This window comes from Epinephelus lanceolatus, chromosome 6 (genome assembly GCF_041903045.1).
Source record: "Epinephelus lanceolatus isolate andai-2023 chromosome 6, ASM4190304v1, whole genome shotgun sequence".
In the NCBI taxonomy this organism is placed as follows: Eukaryota; Metazoa; Chordata; class Actinopteri; order Perciformes; family Serranidae; genus Epinephelus; species Epinephelus lanceolatus.
In genome coordinates this window covers 27,795,710-27,815,422 of record NC_135739.1, presented here as the reverse complement: position 1 = coordinate 27,815,422, position 19,713 = coordinate 27,795,710, and the positions used below count along the sequence as shown (strand labels likewise).

The 19,713-nt window shown below is 41.5% G+C and overlaps 2 protein-coding genes across 5 annotated transcripts in view; both read left to right on the top strand.

Annotated features, from left to right (window-relative positions):
* Nucleotides 1–15,338, top strand: part of fam163ab (family with sequence similarity 163 member Ab) — a 34,493-nt gene extending 19,155 nt beyond the window's left edge. Inside the window, exons 2-5 of the mRNA XM_078168893.1 lie at nucleotides 10,534–10,633; nucleotides 10,732–10,753; nucleotides 11,118–11,232; nucleotides 12,931–15,338. Coding sequence (XP_078025019.1) covers nucleotides 11,140–11,232; nucleotides 12,931–13,329 — 492 coding nt within the window. The 5' untranslated portion in view covers nucleotides 10,534–10,633; nucleotides 10,732–10,753; nucleotides 11,118–11,139 and the 3' untranslated portion in view covers nucleotides 13,330–15,338. The remainder of the gene's footprint in view (nucleotides 1–10,533; nucleotides 10,634–10,731; nucleotides 10,754–11,117; nucleotides 11,233–12,930) is intronic.
* A 1,549-nt stretch (nucleotides 15,339–16,887) lies between these two features.
* rabgap1l (RAB GTPase activating protein 1-like) overlaps nucleotides 16,888–19,713 on the top strand; it is a 138,346-nt gene continuing 135,520 nt past the window's right edge. For all 4 annotated transcript variants that reach the window (XM_078168887.1, XM_033620733.2, XM_078168886.1 and 1 more), the window contains exon 1: nucleotides 16,888–16,989. The gene's annotated coding sequence lies outside the window, so the exon portion shown is untranslated. The remainder of the gene's footprint in view (nucleotides 16,990–19,713) is intronic.

Below are 19,713 nucleotides of genomic sequence, written 5' to 3'. Positions count from 1 at the left end.
TGTTTTATTATTTTTTTAATTAATTTTTTGCTTAGATTTTTTTGTATCACTCTTACCATCTCTCTATTTCATTTTATAACAATTTCATTTTATATATGTTATATATATTATTATCATTATATTTAAATTTATGTATTTATTTTTAATTGTTGGTTTTTAACTTAATTCTTATCATCACTATTACTATCTCTCTATCGCTCCATGTATAGAGACATTACCTTTGAATATTTACCTGTTTAGAAATGGGCATTGAAAGTTAGATACAGAACTACTGATTCATGTTTGCCCTGAAAATTTCACTACAAAACAAAAATGAAAACATACTTGTTTGGGAGGACACACTGTGGGGATCAAACCTGTGGCATTTACTTCACAAGCCTAAAATGTGTTTGCAGTGTGTTTGGAGGGGGGGAGACTGGCTGACCGCTGCTGAATTTAAGATCCAAAGAATCAATCTTGTAAAAACCCTGCAGGGCAGTCAAGGTCCTTCAGATGCTCCTGAAGACTGATGGCTGAGACTCCAGAGGGAACACTCCATCAGAGAGGGGGAGAGGGAGAGGTGGCTCGTGAGATATTCTCATTACTCTGATTTGCCAAAAACAGCATATGGGAAACCTGCATTTTTACAGCATGAAGGCTTTTTATCCTACAAATAAAATAACTTACAGGACAATGGAGAGCAATAATGGAAGTGGGCACAATGGAGTGCCAGCAGGCTGATAGAAACCCACAAAATATGAAAGAGCGATGATTGCAGGTGTAAAAGCTTTAAAACATTAACATAGTCCACTGTAGTGCAGTGTAGTGCGTTGCATCGTACCACGGCATAATCACACATAATAGAGTGTAACGGAGTGTAGTATACAGTTTATAGTATATCATGACAAAACAGTTTGTATCATTAAACATAATCTTTATATATGTAATGTAATATGTCAAGGACGAAACTAGGTAGCTCGCAAGATGTCACTATTCTTATATCTACCTGCAAATCTCTAATTGGTTGATCAGTGGAAGAGAACAGTTGTCAATGAGCACAACACCAGACTGGCTGAACAAATTACGATGTTGAGGCGCAGGAGAAAGGGGTCCGGTTTGGAAACTTCAGAATTGACCTTTTGCTAAGCCCCGCCCCTTTGTGATGGTCTGACAAGCTGTTGGAGTAAGCATGGAGCCCACACTGGAACTAACTGCACTCCCTGAAGAAATATTATCATATTTTTGGAAAAATGAAACAGTGATTCCAGAGCGAAGCAGACGGAGGGGTCTACAGTCTGTGTTTGAAGGATATATCCAGGAAGTCAAACTGACTCAGCAGCAACAACAGGTTAAAAAGACAAATATAGTTAGATGCTAAAGCCGAACTATAGGCTACAGATCACAGAGGGAAAGCTCTGGGTAGTGACTGAAAGAATGAGATCACGGACCCAAGCAGCTGAAATGAGTTTCCTCCATGGGGTGGCTGGCCTCAGCCTTAGAGATAGGGTAAGGAGCTTGGACATCCAAAGGGAGCTCGGAGTAGAGCTGCTGCTCCTTCACGTCAAAAGGGGTCAGCTGAGGTGGTTTGGGCACCTCCTATTAGAGGTGTTCTGAGCACGTCCCACTGGTAGGAGGCCCCGCGGCAGACCCAGAAGACGCTGGAAGGATTACATATCTCATCTGGCCTAGGAACACCTTGGGGTCCCCCAGGAGGAGCTGGAAAGCGTTGCTGGCGAGAGAGGCATCTAGGGTGCTTTGCTTGGCCTGTTGTTTCTCCCACACCCCAGATAAGTGGATGAAAATGGATGGGCAAATTAAGATGTGGGTAGTGATTTAGAGGTCAGGAAACAGGCTACCTCTAAGTAAGCTCTATCTGTTTTTTATTTACAAAATAAACAAAAAAAAGTAAAATAAAGAAAAAGTATACTCTTAGTATAGTGTAATAAAATGTAATATAAGCAACATTTACACCAGCATTGCTCACAGCCTCAGGACATAAACACATAAGACCACTAAGATGACTGATAGGTGTCAGCGTGGAAACTTAAACACTGATGGGATTTTTTAAAAAAGTATTTTCTGCCTCAAGCTAAAATGCTGCAGATACAAGCTTTAAAGAAAAATATCAGCTTGTCCAAAACTAAAATGTGCTGAGCACCAGAATGCAGTGCAGCTCCAACTCACAGCAAAGTGACACATGAATGCATTCTGAGAGGATTTCATCATCCACAGGCTACGATCCACCTGAGACTCACACCTCATTATCATATTATTATGATTGCCACTGTGATGGAAATGGATCTGCAGACTTGTTACTTGTTCAGTGTGTTTGTGACAGCTGTGTTTCACAAAAGCTCGCCTTAAATCTTTCAATCCTTGAAGACCTGAGCTGCCATCTTTCTGAAAGCTATGCTATGCAGGATAGACCATACAGAAGTACAGTACAGGCCAAAAGTTTGGACACACCTTCTCATTCAATGCGTTTTCTTTATTTTCATGACTATTTACATTGTAGATTCTCACTGAAGGCATCAAAACTATGAATGAACACATGTGGAGTTATGTACTTAACAAAAAAAGGTGAAATAACTGAAAACATGTTTTATATTCTAGTTTCTTCAAAATAGCCACCCTTTGCTCTGATTACTGCTTTGCACACTCTTGGCATTCTCTCGATGAGCTTCAAGAGGTAGTCGCCTGAAATGGTTTTCCAACAGTCTTGAAGGAGTTCCCAGAGGTGTTTAGCACTTGTTGGCCCCTTTGCCTTCACTCTGCGGTCCAGCTCACCCCAAACCATCTCGATTGGGTTCAGGTCCGGTGACTGTGGAGGCCAGGTCATCTGCCGCAGCACTCATCACTCTCCTTCTTGGTCAAATAGCCCTTACACAGCCTGGAGGTGTGTTTGGGGTCATTGTCCTGTTGAAAAATAAATGATCGTCCAACTAAACGCAAACCGGATGGGATGGCATGTCGCTGCAGGATGCTGTGGTAGCCATGCTGGTTCAGTGTGCCTTCAATTTTGAATAAATCCCCAACAGTGTCACCAGCAAAACACCCCCACACCATCACACCTCCTCCTCCATGCTTCACAGTGGGAACCAGGCATGTGGAATCCATCCGTTCACCTTTTCTGCGTCTCACAAAGACACGGCGGTTGGAACCAAAGATCTCAAATTTGGACTCATCAGACCAAAGCACAGATTTCCACTGGTCTAATGTCCATTCCTTGTGTTTCTTGGCCCAAACAAATCTCTTCTGCTTGTTGCCTCTCCTTAGCAGTGGTTTCCTAGCAGCTATTTGACCATGAAGGCCTGATTGGCGCAGTCTCCTCTTAACAGTTGTTCTAGAGATGGGTCTGCTGCTAGAACTCTGTGTGGCATTCATCTGGTCTCTGATCTGAGCTGCTGTTAACTTGCGATTTCTGAGGCTGGTGACTCGGATGAACTTATCCTCAGAAGCAGAGGTGACTCTTGGTCTTCCTTTCCTGGGTCGGTCCTCATGTGTGCCAGTTTGGTTGTAGCGCTTGATGGTTTTTGCGACTCCACTTGGGGACACATTTAAAGTTTTTGCAATTTTCCGGACTGACTGACCTTCATTTCTTAAAGTAATGATGGCCACTCGTTTTTCTTTAGTTAGCTGATTGGTTCTTGCCATAATATGAATTTTAACAGTTGTCCAATAGGGCTGTCGGCTGTGTATTAACCTGACTTCTGCACAACACAACTGATGGTCCCAACCCCATTGATAAAGCAAGAAATTCCACTAATTAACCCAGATAAGGCACACCTGTGAAGTGGAAACCATTTCAGGTGACTACCTCTTGAAGCTCATCAAGAGAATGCCAAGAGTGTGCAAAGCAGTAATCAGAGCAAAGGGTGGCTATTTTGAAGAAACTAGAATATAAAACATGTTTTCAGTTATTTCACCTTTTTTTGTTAAGTACATAACTCCACATGTGTTCATTCATAGTTTTGATGCCTTCAGTGAGAATCTACAATGTAAATAGTCATGAAAATAAAGAAAACGCATTGAATGAGAAGGTGTGTCCAAACTTTTGGCCTGTACTGTATATCCTTTCAGTCATCACTTGACCTACTAGAAGTCTTTGGCTGTGTGTTTTTCTGCTGAGACTCAGCACACTGCCTTTATTTCAGTATTTTTTATGCACCCGTGCCAGCAATAGCTGTGGCCAGAGGCATTATATTTTCGGGTTGTACATCTGTTCATCTGTGTTTCTGTTCGTCTGGCCATCTTATTGTCATGAATGCGATATCTCAAAAAACGCCTTGAAGGAATTTCTTCAAATGTCCACTTGGACTCAAGGATGAATTCATTTGATTTTGGTGGTCAAAGGTCAAGGTCACCATGACCTTTTATCAGTCTCATTCTTGTGAACACAATATCTCAACACCTTTAGGGAAGGTCTTCAAATCAAACATCCACTTTGAGTCAAGGATGAAGCAAATATAATTTGGTGGACACAGGTCAAAGGTCAAGGTCACTGTGACCTCATCCGTCGCCTTCTTGTGAATGCAATTTCTCGAGGGAATTACTTCAAATTTGGTGCAAATGCCCACTTGGACTCAAAAATGACCTGATTAGGGGCGTCGGTAGCATAGTGGATAGTGCCAGTGCCCCATGTACAGAGGCATTGCCTCACTGCAGCAGTCGCGGGTTCGAGTCTGGCCTGCAACCCTTTGCTGTGTGTCAGTCCCCACTCTCTCTCTGTCTCCCCATTTCACACACTGTCCTGTCCATTAAAGGCAAAAAGCCCACAAAAATAATCTTTAAAGAAAAAAAAAAAAAAAAAAAAAATATAAATTATCAAGGCCGAAACACACCAGATGCAATTTTCGCGGGGCAAAAAATACGCCCCTATTATTTTCAATGCACAATCCCACACTTGCAGCGGCAAGACACAGGTCTGTGCTCCTGGACATGCCACCCCGTGGTACTTTAAGCCATTGCCCTGTTTCCAGCCTCGCTGCCCCCAGAATTAAATGCCCCCCACTTGCTCTCTGCTTGTACATACCGGCTTCTGTAACAACTCTTTTTCCTCTGCTCCTATGGCAGCTCGCCCCCCCTAACCGCTGATGCAAAGAGAACTCTGTCGCTGTTACTGTATCTAGTGCGTGACAAGAATGGGTTAGGAGAGAAATATCCTGAGCTAAACCACTCACAATTCTGTCATTATAAAGACAGTAGCCAAAAAGATATTGCCTGGTGAGTCATAGCTCTTCAGGTGGAAAATTAACTTTAATTAGTGGGTGTCCACACATGATTTTAAGCTAATGCACAGGTGGAGGAAGCACAGATCTTTCAGTAAAAGTAGTGATAACTTTGCCTGGTTGTCTGTTAATGAGTTGCAGCGCCAGTGTGTTTTCAGCTTTAGAGTTTGGTGTTTGAAGGTCAGTGTGACCTCTCAAAGCATGTTATTGGCTATAACTCAGAAACTGATAAGCTAATTATGATAAAATCTCACACAAATGTCTAATAGGATTAAATGAAGTAATGACATTTTATATCCAAGAGGTCAAAGGTCAACTTCACTGTGACATCATCATGTTCTGCAGAAACAATTTCTGGCAATTGCTCAACGTCCTATCTCGAGTAACAGTAAGGGAGACATTTTTCAGTCTGAGGTTGACTTTTGCTTTCGCTGACAAGTGTGTTTACAAACAGCAGCCGATAAATCTGCATAGTAGATCTTAAACGTGTTATATATGTAGAGCTGCTGCAAACGACATACATCCTGCTGCTGTGAATATACTGGGATGAATCGTACTTGATTACACTGCAGTATCAACTCTTAATTGTTGATTAGACATTTATGGTGAGTGGTGATATTGAGTAAATAAAACACTTGTCCTCTTTGTGCGCTGACGGTAGCTAAGTGCTATGACGACTCTGCTGTCTGTTCTAATGGATGTTTTATTAGGATGTCCTGATTTATTTGGTGATGCATGAGTACATGTTTGCCTGAGTGAATTCTGTATGTGTGCAATGTGAGAGTCTTATCAGTATACAGGGCTCTTCAGGCAGTTTTGGGGATTGAAGGCCACTCTAATCTGGACCCAGTGGTGACTGATCCAGCTCTCTTTCTGTCTGTGCTCAGCATGAGTGTGTGAGTTTGTGTGTGCTGATGCAGATATCTCATTCCTCTCTGTAGTTTGTCAAACGAAGTGAACTCAAATTAATCTAACCAACAAGTTTGTCTGGAAGTGCTTGCAGAGCAACATGTACACAGGGAGAAAAACAAATCTGTTATTTTCTGTCTGTGTGTCTGAGTAAAAGATGACGTGGTGACAGTGGTGGTGACTCCATTTCCATTTCCTCCATGCAGTACAAGTCACCGTGTTGGCATTAATTATGAAAAATTGTTTGGTGTGCCGAGTCTGAGATTGCATGCACTTGAGAGAGTTATGATGAATGATGTTAAGAGGACTCTGTCAGCTGCCATCCCGTTTGGTCTCCACAAATAATTGAAGGCTAGTGTACTTTCTGACAGAAACATGGTTTATGAGCTCAGCGCCAGTGTAGCGGTTCAGACCGCAGCCTTTGGGAGCAGCGCCGCCTCCTTTTCTTCTCCTCAGTGGAGAGTCTTACAGCGCTTCCAGCTCAGTGTGCTTTCAGCTTCTCTTAACAATGGTACATGTCATCAGTTTGAGACGTTCAACACGTCTCAGGAGTGTGATGCAGTTTTGTCCCGTAGTTTTTTGCTGACCTCAACCTGTCTCATCTGCTTCTACAGCAGTTAGTCACTGCATCCATATAACATAGAAAGCACAATGTTACTCTGCAGTTTTACAGTATGCAGTCACTCATATGCTTTAAAGTCAAGGGTCTGAAGTGAAGCGTGGCAGAAATGCATTAAACCTGCTTTCTGTCTACTGGCCAGCAGGTGGCGACTTCATTGGTCTTGAAAAAAAGTGATTTTATAGAAGTCAATGAGAAAATGACCCTACTTCTCACTTGATTATTACCTCAACAAGTTTGTGGTCTTAATTACTTGTTCCGAGTCTTCTTAAATACAGACTGATGTTCATTTTGCAAATGAAGGTCCTATGTAGAGTAAAATAGACAATAAAAAAGAGTTTGCTTTAGGGCATGGCTATCTTGTGATTGACAAGTCTCTACCATGGCACATGCTGTTCTCATGCACTGTTTGTACGTATACCTACGAAGGTAATGTGCTAGAATTTGTATATATCCCTCTTAATTATGAGCCAGTAATTTGTGTGTATGTATTTCGGGAGGCTGCAAACACGTGACCAATGCACTGACGGAAGTAAAGAAGGAAGTAGTTCGCATTAGCAGGCAGGTTGGGGTGGTGGATGGGTCACAAAACACAGGACTTTCCCCCAGGAGTCAGGTGTTTTGAATTATGTGAAACCAGCGTTGGGGATGTGTCATTCAATTACAAAATAAACGTAATTGTAACCAGTTACAGTTACTGAGAAAGAACATGTCACTGAATTAATGTTACTAATCTAAATGTTGGTGATTACAAAGGGGTTTGATCCAAGAATGTTTTTTTCAGTAGAATCTTTTTATGAGGAAAAAGCATCTTTTTGCCATGCAGGAATACCTCTTTTTGTCATATTTCTGGACAATGTGGCTCAGCAGAACTGATGGGATAAATTTGAGTACAACATTTATACACTTATGCAATTAGGACTTTTAGCTTTATTACCCAGTTTAAAACATTTGTCAGAAAAGTAATTGCAAAATAATCAAATGTAATAAGTTACATTACTTTGATGAAGCATTTAAAATAGCTACGTACATTTTTAACAGGGTAACTTTTAATCTAGTACCCTAGTACTAGTAGTCTGGGGCAGCTGTGGCCCAGAAGTAGAGCAGGTCGTTTACTAATCGGAAAATCAGTGGTTTGATCCCTGGCTCCTCCAGTCCGCATATCGAAGTATCCTTGTGCAAGATAATGAACACCGAGTTGTTCCAGATGGCTCTTCTATTGGTGTGTGAGAGCGTGTGAATGGTTACTGAGTAGCAGGTGGCACCTTGTATGGTAGCCTCGGCCACCTGTGTATGAATGTGTGTGTGTGAATAGGTGAATGTGACTCAGTAGTGTAAAAAGCGCCTTGAGTGGTCGGAAGACTGGGCGCTATACAAGTGCAGTCCATTTGCCATTTATTCTGTAACCTATTGAATTTCAAAAGTAACTTTCCCAGTGCTGGTCGTCACCATGTTTCTTTTCCTAAACCTAAACTACTTTACTTTACTTCCCTAAACCTAAAGACACCCAACCAATTTCTTTTCTAAACCCTAATCAAAGTAACTGTACCTCTGTAACTTTACATATGATAACTGTGGTTACTGTCCAACTATGTAACTTAACATAAAGCATGAAACGTCATTCATGGCGTGCTAATTCATTAGATATCTTATGAACCATTGCGTGTGCATTTTTGTAAGATATCCTATGAAGCGCTGTATGAGGATATGTTGCATGACACTGTCCTAAGGGTTCTCAGTCAGATCCACCCCTCGCTCCTCCATAGCTTCATCCTCTCGTCCAAATATGGTTTCTACTGCCTCCAAAAAACCAAGATGGTGATGGCCAAAGGCTTGAAAACCATAGTCCACAAACCAGAGGATGATGACACAGTCTCTACGTTTACTCCTTTTACACAATCTGTTTTTAAAATACAAACATGCACAATAACAGTGATCCATTTTTGTGTGCGCTTATATTGGACACCATCATCCCATCATCAACACCATCATCCTCCAAAGTTGTCCTATTTGTAATAGCCACCAGGGCACAGATGTGAACAGGTTTTCTCAGTAGTTATCTCGCATCAATCCAACACAGCCCATGTGCAGCCATGTGGAGTGAGAATCTCTGTGGTGAGGAGGCCAGATCTCATTAGGCTCACTGGGCTCTAATTAAATCTGGACTTTACTGACACATTGCACGATGATGGACTGACAGACTTCATCTATCACATCACATGTACAGGACAAACTGCTCACATGAAAACATGTCACACACACACAAACACACACACACACACACACACACACACACACACACCAGCCCATTTAGACATCAAACAGCAGGAATCATAAGTGACAGGCTGAGAAATTAGCTCTGTGTACTCATGCAGAGAAGTGTGAAAGTGTGTGTGTATGTGTGTGTGTGTCAGCCTCCATACACATCTACCCATTGTGCTACTTCCTTAATTCCTTCCTTTCTCGTTTTTTTTCCTACTTCCTCCTTTCTTACCTTCTCCATTCAACCCGCCGTGTTTATCTCACCTTCCCTCTCTCTCCCTGCCACAACAATCAAGGGTTTGGCATGTTTTTATCAGCTGTAATAGATTTCATTTCACCAAGACAAGCCTCAGCCTGCAGATTAAAACCCCTGAACAACTGAGCCCCTCGCCACTAAATCACTTATACTGCTGCTCTGCCATAATGCTGCATGCATGTGTTTGTGTGTATTTGAGTGTGGAGGAGATAGAGAGACATTGCTTAAGAGTTTGAGACATCGACCATTCCGTATTTAATACTATCATTCTCAGTTTATGTCCTCTCTATCTGACAGCAGTGACCCGACAGTGATCTCACATACGAGTTTCACTGTTTCACTGATTATTTACAGGAAACCTAGGAAGACTCAAACTTCATCAACAGAAATTCACGGAAGAGGACACGACATACATTTATTAAATATAGTGACTGCTTTGCTTGATAACAGCAGGTGAATGCAACACCTTTACGATCTAATGTGATCCAGCAGCCCCACAGTAAATATGTTTATGTCATTGCTTTGTTGTGGCTGTGTCAGAGAACAGTTGATTCAACTCTGTCTCATTTTCAGCTGTGACCAGCAGCTCTATAGCTTGCTGTGTTGGCCGGTTGGTGGCTGCAGTTTTTTTCTGTAGGAGGCTAAAATTTGGCATGGAGCTCAAGTGTGTGTGTTTGAAGGTTTGTGAAGTTGTTAATGCCAACTGGCTAATAGAGGCGACATGTGGATACATGCACATATGTGATTTCAGATATGCTTGAAGCGCTGTTGTGGTGGTGAATGAAGTTGTTCATGGTTGCATTGCACTGCAGGAACAGGAGTTGCTATTATTTTGTCCAGGCTATGTAATGCAACAACAGTTTGTGGGTTCATGTGTATGCCTTGTGGACATTTTGTAATGAAAACAACTATTTATTTATTTATTTATTTATTTATTCAGCCATTCATTCTCAGGGACGATGCACATTCATCATGAATATATATGTGCCAGTGTTAGCCCAAAGGCTAAATTTCAACTGCTCTCCCTTTGCCAGATGTTAAATTAGCCACTAACACAACAATAAAAGAGAAGAACTATCTTATCTTACTTCCCCTTTTCCTTCTTTCCTCCCTTTCTCCAGTCATTATCTAGCCATTACCATCATCCAAGGCATTATCTAGTGCCAGTGCTGTCTGTTGGTGTGTCTGTGAGAGATATTTTTCTGTTCTCTCGGTGCCACCTTGTGGAGAGAAATTAAACTGCTATACCTTCCCTTTTCTTTTAATTCCTCTTTCATCAGAGATGTTCATAGAGTGTGGCCATCCAGCGGTGTGACCTCTCACCCTTGACCTCTGATTTGACGTCTCTACACCCTTACGACCTTCAAACACTCTTCTGATGTAAGTCTATCTATCTATCTATCTATCTATCTATCTATCTATCTATCTATCTATCTGTAGCATTTGATATACTAACATCTGTTATTCTCTGCTTTCAGGTGTTAAGCAACTTTGCTGAACGTGAGTATATGATATGGGTGTATAGTAGATTTGTATGCAAACAAGCTATATATATATATATATATATATATATATATATATATTCGGGTGTATTCATGATGGCAGTCTATTATTTCTACCTTCTACCAAAATGCATGCTAAAGTCATTTACACCGTTCATGTTCTCCACCTAATTCCCTCTGCATTAATTATAGAATGACCTTTCAAGTCGGCCCTATTAACGTTCTTACATGGAAAATATATTCCATCACATCACATCTGTGTTTACCGTGATGCTGACCTTTGCGTGATTTGATTACACCTCACATTTGCAGTGCAGTGGGAGGCTCTTGTTAATGATGTCACTTCCTTGTGCCCGTGTCAGAGTTTGATGGAGAGCTGGTCGGATGACAGCTGGAACTGTTGTCATAACCGGAGGAATACTGGCCACAGTGATACTTCTGTGTATCATAGCTGTGCTCTGTTACTGTAGACTCCAGGTACGTCTCTTTCTGTGTATGTGTGTGTGAGAAAGATGTTTAAATCCCACTTCAATATTAATCCTTCTGCCACATTTCTTTTTTTATCACAGCATCTTACAGGAGGCTGTAGGCTATAGAAGAAGAGTAATACATCTACACTGTTTTCAAATTGCATATCCTTATGAAATATAATAAAATAATCATATAATCCCGGCAATGATAATTATTTCAATGAATGGTAATTGTATTTGGAATATTCTATAAGAATTTAGACAGCTTAAACAATATGGTATTGGCTTTGGCTTGAACCAGAGACCATTAATTTAATTTACTTTTATTATACACTATACTTACTTTTCTTAAAGGTCCAGTGTGTAGGATTTAGTGTCATCTAGTGGTGAGGTTGCAGAACTGAAACTTCTCTCATGTGCCAAGGATATTGGAGAACCACAGTGGCTGACAAGAATATGCCAAAATGTGAATGGCCCTATGTACTATGTATGTAAGTATATAAGAGGATTCGCACATATAAACCACTCATTCTAAGGTAACAAAAACACAACAATTTTTATTTTCAGGGGATTATAATCTAACGAAAACATAGTTATGAATACTATATTGTTAGGAGTGATAGGGGGATTATAGTTCCTCTTTTCTTTTCCTTTTCCTTTCATTTACGTTTTGGACTGGTTTCCGCTGAGAAATAAAGGTATGGTTGAGCTGTGTGTTTGTTTACATCACATCATTAAGGTGCGCACGCACCCTCTGGAGTTAGTTAATGAGGTGACAAGATTCAGGTGTGTGAGCGTGGCAGAGGAAAATGTTTGCTTCCATGTCATGAGGAGTCCCTCCATTTTTGAAAGTGTCGCTGAAGAGGACGACAGCTACACCCACCCAGCCAAGCCACAGACTCTGTGAGAGCGAAACCAGTTTATGTTTGTTTTCGGATCCATTTTAACTACAAAAAAAAAACTGAACTATTGGGAAGAGCCAGGACGGAGCTCGCCGCTCACCGGGAGCCGCAGCCAGAGCTGGCGGTGCCTGGACTGACTGACCAGCCTCTGAATGCACCTAGCCTGCGGGCCTGGTAAGCTGGCCTACCTGTATTATTTCTCGTGCCTGGCAAACCAGTCCGCTGTTCCGTTCTTTCCTCCATTTGTTTCCTTCAATCACACTCCAGGTTAGGGCTAGCCTCTCATCTGAGCTGTTGACATCCTTAGACTTGACTAGTCTGTAACAATATATAATTTCTGCCAATAGATGCCCCTAAATCATGCACACTGGACCTTCAAAACAGAAACATTTGCCTGTGGGAAGAAAGAATCCTACAAGCTCTCAGTGCAGCGTTTCTTGTTTTAGGAATGTTGTAGAAATGCTGCCAGAATCTTAAAAAAACAGAATCAGAATCAGAATCAGAAATACTTTATTGATCCCCGAGGGGAAATTATTTATGTTACAGGTGCTCCTTGCAAGAGAGGCAAAGGAGAGGACAAAGCAAAGCAAGTCATTTCCTTAGTTTCCAGAAAACAGCATCTGAATGTCCTGGATTCTTGAACTGTGTTGATTAAATCACAAACAGAGAATTGATCCCATTCTCTTTGCAGGTTTCTTCATTTATTTTAAGACAGCAAGATCGAACTTAGAAAAAAAAAACTGAAAATTGGAAAACTGTTTTTGTTTGACATGTACTGGACTTCTCTCTCTGTCTCTCTGCAGTACTACTGCTGTAAGAAGAATGGGTCTGACAGCGGCTCCATCTCTCAGCAACACTTTGCCTGCAACGCCTGCAGCGTCCCCGGCCTGGACGGGTCGATTGTCACCCCGCTGTCCATGTCCCCACCAGAGCCGCCCGGATCCTCCGACCCCTCCAAACCTACAGGGAGGCAACGCAGCTACTGCCCCACCTGCTCGCCCTATGACTCGCCCTTCTACATCCGCACCACTGATGAGATGCGCAACGGTGGCGAGCGCATCACGTACATGCCCACACACTATGAGAACCAGGCGCTGGCGATGCCGCTGCCCACCGTCCGAGGCTCCCTGCTGAGAGAGACCCACAGAGGGCGGCCTCCGGAGTTCTACACCAACACCCGAGCCATCAGCACTGAGGTGTGACCACCCCAAAATCCCCCACAACACCACCCATACACACACAGACACTCTTGTCCTCACTTACACACACCAGCACCACCACTTACAAGACCGCAAACATGATTTTGACACGTACAGCAGCTGCCATTGAGGATCTGCTGCGTAAAGGCCCACTGTTTGTAAAGGTTATCACATTTATTTTGGGTTTGGGGGGAATTTAATTGAGGATTGTCTCAAGTGCGGGATAAACAGGGATCACTCTCAAACCTAGTTACTCACTTTTTACCCTTAAATTTAGTTTTCATCTTCACTAAGATAGTACTTCTGTAATTGACGGTAGATAAAATTGTAGGTTTCTTGTAAGAAAATGCTTCTTTATGCTCCCACATGAAGGGTATGGTTGTAAATTGTAATCTATCTATTGACTGTTACTGTGTCTTTACCGACTGAGGGCTATCTTAGATAATTTATGATTTCCCCACTGCTATACACATCTTCCTAATGACTGCCAAAAAGACAAAAAAGGAGTACAGTGAAGTATCTAGTAAATATCGAGCAATGTTATAATGAAAAGGGAGGCTGAAATACATTTGAAAAGGTTACAAAAAGGAAAAGTCGACATCCCCTCTGCAGTTTTCTGGATCTCTGGAAGCATGCTTGAGTTACAGGAAAGGTGGAAGAGGGCGGACGACTGGAGCTCTCTCTATGCAAGCTGTCTGGCAAACTACTGCAGCTCTTCATCTCCAGTCAACTCCTGTCAGCGGTTATTGTCCCATCATGTAACTCTCTTGGAGGAATATTGTTAACATGGTACACACCCGGTGAGATATGACAATGCTGCACATGTAGATAGACGTTCAAGCATTTAAAACTGGATCATGGACACAGCAGCTCTCACGAGTTGCCAGATCCACATTGACCCCCCACTTTCTCCCCTGAGGTGTGAACCTGTGAACGAGCAAGGGCGCATGAGCCCTTGAACGCAACAGTGACAAGCTTGAAATGAACTGAGTGAATTTCTCTTTTGACAGTGATGCAAAAAGTTTGATATGTAAATATTAACCAGAAAGCAATGAAAGTGTCTTGTGGTCCCGCTGTGTCCTCGACGGAGAGAGATGCACCCTGGGATTTGGACATGATGTATTTTGAATGAGGGAGTGTGATTTACTAGTTTGTGCTAATTTGTCTACACACTCCTCCTATACTCCTGTACTACTCTCATGTTGAATCTTTGAAATGCAAATAATCATGTCATTTCTTTTCATGTTTTGTTTTCATATTGTGAGAAGTCAGAATACACATTTATGTGATTGAAAACTGTTTCACAGTGCTCATTTTCTACATGACACTTAACCAACATTGCTTGTCATACACAGTAATATTTCATGTGATATTTGTCTTTATATTTATGTGTACAGTAGGACTCAATGAGGCTGAATATACAATGCAAGGGACCTTAAGGACTTGCATGGTGTAACTGTAATTTTGCAGGATTTCAGACAGGCCTAGTGTTATCATTCGAGCATTAACAACAGTGCATCTAACAGAATTCATCGATCAGCAGCTACTTCATTTATTTCTCTATTACTTTTAACATTAAAGTTAAATAGTTGCCAACTGCAGTGCCATTACACTATACATCTCGAAACTTCTCAAAACCATTTCACAACAGAATTGTGTTTTCCCCCCTCCGGATGACCTTAAAGTGGCAAATAAATATACAGAGTAGAGGCAAAATGAAGGTTCACCACTAAAGGTTGCCAGACTCTGAGGATCTCAGAGGATGATTCAATGACATTAAACCAGAGTTTCTTCATGTCGTCATTCATTACCACAGATACGGATTCATAATCATCATTCATTTAGGGATTGTATTAACTATATATTTTACTACTTACTTAACCAGTTATCTTTGAAAACAGAGAGAAAAAAAAGATTTTTAGAAATGTGGTTAAACAGATATCGTACCTGACAAACACAGAAACAGTAATATTTGACAGTGTTAACTTTTGACAATTAAAGATTTGTAACTGCTTGAAATGGCTCTTTGTGTAATGATTGACGAGACAACACACACACACACACACACACACGTCATGTCAGAGAGAAACTAATCAAATAACTAACTAATCATGAGCTCTAAAGGCAGCAGCAGGAACTTTGACCTCCAGCTACTGATTATCAGACAATCAGGTGCTTTCATTTCAGAATGAAGCAGGACAAAAATTTAAATGCAACATTTGTTTTCACTCCCATTTTCCACAGGTTTAAATTTAAGATCTGAGACTTTTGTCATGCACTCAATAGATATATTTGTCTCAAACTGTAGTCACAAATTTGTTAAAGTCCATGTTAATAAGCACTTCTCCTTCTCCAAGATAATCCATCCACCTGACAGGTGTGGCATATCAAGAAGCAGATTAAACAGCATCATTGCTATACCAGTGTGCCTTGGGGTGTGCAGGTTTATCACACAACACAATGTTACTAGTTTTGGGGGAGCGTATCATTGGCATGCTGACTGCAGGAATGTCCACCAGAGCCGTTGCCCATGAAGTAAATGTTCATTTTACTACCATAAGATGTCGCCATTGTTGTTTGTTTATTTGACAGTACATCCAACCGGCTTCACAACTGCAGACCACATGTAGCCACACCAGCTCATGACCTCCACATACTGTGTCTTCACCTGCAACATTGTTTAAGATCAGCCTGCTGGTCAGCTGATGCACCAAATGGTTTGCACAGCTAAAGAATATCTGCACAAACTGTCAGGCTCCATCTCAAAGAAGCACATCTGCATGCTCATCTTTTTCACCAGGGTCTTGACCTGACAGCAGTTATTCCTTATAACTGACATGCAGTTATGAGGCCAGATGGATGTACTGCCACATTCAGGGAAACAACCTTAAAGACATCTCATAAACATTCAATTAAAGGGCAGCAGCTCTGGCAGACATTCCTGCAATCATTGCCATACTACTACAAAACGTGTGACATCTTTGACATTGTGTTGGTTGATCAAACTAAATATTTTAGAGTGGCCTTTTATTGTGACCATCCCAAGGCACACCTGTGCAGTAATGAAGCTGTTTAATCAGCATCTTGATGTGTGACACCTGTCATGTGGATGGATTATCTTGGAAAAGAAGAAGTGTTCACTAACAAGGGTTTTAAGAGAGATTTGTCCATTGAGTGCATGAAAAAGTCTTACGTCTTCAACTTAAACCTGTGAAAAATGTGAGTAAAAACAAAAGTGTTACATTTAGTTTATGATCTTCCCTTGAGAATGCCCTTTAATGTAAAACATAAGACATTTTCAGATTTCCCAATTTGATCCAACAAGTATCGAGAGATGTTGAAATGATGCTACCTGATGGAAAAGATGACTTGTTGAACCTAAAAGCACAATAGATAATTTTTATTCATGTCATACAAATAAATGGTTGTGTGCAAATACAACTATATAACAAAAATGAAGTGGTAAAAATCCCAAATTCCTAAATAGAAATGATTGTCCAAGGTGTGTGGGCCAGACACTCTACAGGAGTAACGCGCATGCGTGAAATTCCAAACCGGAAGGCGTGTCACTAAACTCCCGAGTGATTCATCTTCCTAAACATATACGATCTTCGCTGCAAATCTTCTGACAGCTAGCAAGCAACTCCTCTACGCTTTAAACAAGTAAGTTGACAGCTCTTTTATCAACACGTACGCTCGTTTTAGTGTCACGTTTACATGCTGTGGGAAGAGAAACGTTGTTTTCCCTCTTTTTTTTCTCGTCATTTCTTTCCGGAGCCGGGCGGGGTGTTGCTCAGTGAGGTCGCTCCTCCAGATAGTGGTCCAACTGTTTTGGACTTCGAGCTGGTTAGCGTTAGCTAAACTTAGCTTTAGCTCGCAGGTCTAGCCTGGCACACATAGGTACTTCCTGTTTAGCCTGCATTCACCTGTCCTGGCAACTCGCTCCTTGTCTACAGGTCTGCATGAGACAAGTCAGCGTGGTTGCTGTCATTATATTATTATGAAAAGGATGCGGTTAATGTACGGACAAGTTAGCTTGCCGCTAGCTAAGTTTGCCCTGCCTGTGTATGTCTGTGTTATGCTAGCTGCTATTAGATGAGTCTGTCCGCTTTATAGTACCTTGCCAGTTTAATTTAACTTTCTAAATGTCCGTTAAACAGCTGCTGTATAAGAAAAGCTGCCGTACAAAGCTAGCCTGCTGCTGATGCTGTCAGGGACAGTGATGTGCTCCATCCAGGCCTGCAGACACTAGAGAGAAAAGCAATAACAGTGTAATGCAGTAACTGCAGAGAAAATCTAGCCCCACACTTAAAAATACAATATATAATTGAGGTTTGAACCGCAACGTCAATATCTACAAACACTGACAAGTATCTCCTCAGCTGGAAAAAAAGGAGCATCAACATCTGAATTAATGATGCCATTAGGTGACACTTTCTGGAAATCAACTATTTACACAGTGTCAAATTCAAAAAGGGCTCCTGTAGCTTTTGTTTGACATATTCCACCCAGCTGAGTTTGATTTGACTGGAGGGCCTGCAGGTGTGCTGTATAAAATCTACCCAGCCCTCAGGAGCATCACTGCGGCCGCTGTCACAGTGTCACAGCATTTGTTTCCCTGGCTGTGGATCAGCTCCAGGACTTGTCCCTGGATGACATCATCACTACAGTCTGTGTCTTTGCTGTCCAACTGAAGGAGAGACTGAGGCTTAAAGATCACAATACCTCAAGCCATAACTGAAGCAGGACAGGTTAATTTGAACAAATATATACATGTATTTCTGACCTTGAATTGTTAATTCAGAAAAGTTAATTCAGCCCCATAGTGTTCAACTACTTTGAAAAAGGACAGAGGCACTGCTGCACTAAATTGAGCTCCACAGTGTTACATGGTTGGGGTTAACAAGTAACTGTCCATTAATAGGGGGCTGGATTTGTTTTTGAAATGCTCCGCTCGCTTCAGGTCAAACTGGCAATACTTTAACTAAAGTGGTGGATTTAGGGCTGCAGTGTTTAGTCGATTAATTGCTACTATTTTGATAATCAATCAATCATTTTAGTAATTTTTCAAGCAAAAGCAAATGCTGTTTTTTAGCCTATCAAATGTGAAGATATTCTACTTATCTGTGTTTTATATTTGGGTTATACTTGATGTTTTGGAATATTGGAGTGGACATATTAAGACATGACCTTGGACCTTAAAAACTGTGATGGATATTTAAATAAATAAGCTGCTAATGTATGATTAATAGTTTAATGCCTGTGTCCTAGCTGTGTAGACCGATGGGGAGACATACTGGTAATGATCTAAAAACTATTCGAGCTTTTTGACTGGCAGTAGGCTAGACTGTGGACAAACAGGTTCTAGCCTGATGTAGGCCAGGCTTTAGCATTGGCACAAAACCAAAGTGGCCTTTTGTTGTGTGTGCCGATGGTGTTTCCTTGTCATGAAGGAGCTGCTTTAAGAAGAAGTAGCAGTACACAGCCACCCAGAAAACTAACCAGTATATCAGGAATAAATAAGCTCACATCTGACATTGATTCATCATGTTTACTGAAATGCATAGTCTATTCATAGTCTTGTATGCAGTTTTGTGTTGTTGCTGTGTTTTTCAGTGTGTAATACCGGTTGTCACAACAGCGTACCTCAGGTTGAGACAGTGCATGTCATTCATGGCTGTGTTCAGACTTTTTAATCTACCATAAATAGACCAAACAGATGAGACCATGTACTGTAGCCTATTTGGCTATGAAAATAACTTGGGTTACTTTAGCATCAGACCTAACGGGAAGTGATTCAGGTGTTAGGTGTCACCAGAAAGCACACACTCTGTTGTGTGCACCAACAAGCCTCAGAGCAGGTTTCAGTTCCAGTTGCAAGGGAGGCTGAACTGTTTGCATGCAGAGTCACCTGGCTCAGTCCTGTTCACATTAAGGAATGGCTGAGGTTACTTGTAACAAGAAGTGTGATGGATGCTTTGCACAGAAGGGTTTCCAGGAACATTAATGCATACAGGGAAATGAACTCCCAACCCTGACAGTGCAGAAATGTCACATGCTTATTCTAGTACCGAGTCACTCATGTTGACACCGTTGTAACAGATTGGCAGTACAAAGACAGTCTACAGTAAAAACGGTATTGTCTTTTATACCCATTGGACAGGTTTGCCATGCTTTAGTGACAGGACTGTTCAGTGTGCTTTTGCTACATTATCATTCAGAGGCAGGAAAGATGTAGTCAGCAGTTTGGGCAGTCATTAGCTGTGTTCCTCACAGGAAGGTCAGCAGAGTCATAAAGCAGATGAAGTTCAATAAAGGCACTGGTCAGACATGTAGCTTTCATTATCTACAACCAAAAGAGACACCAAGCCAAATGGATTGCCTATC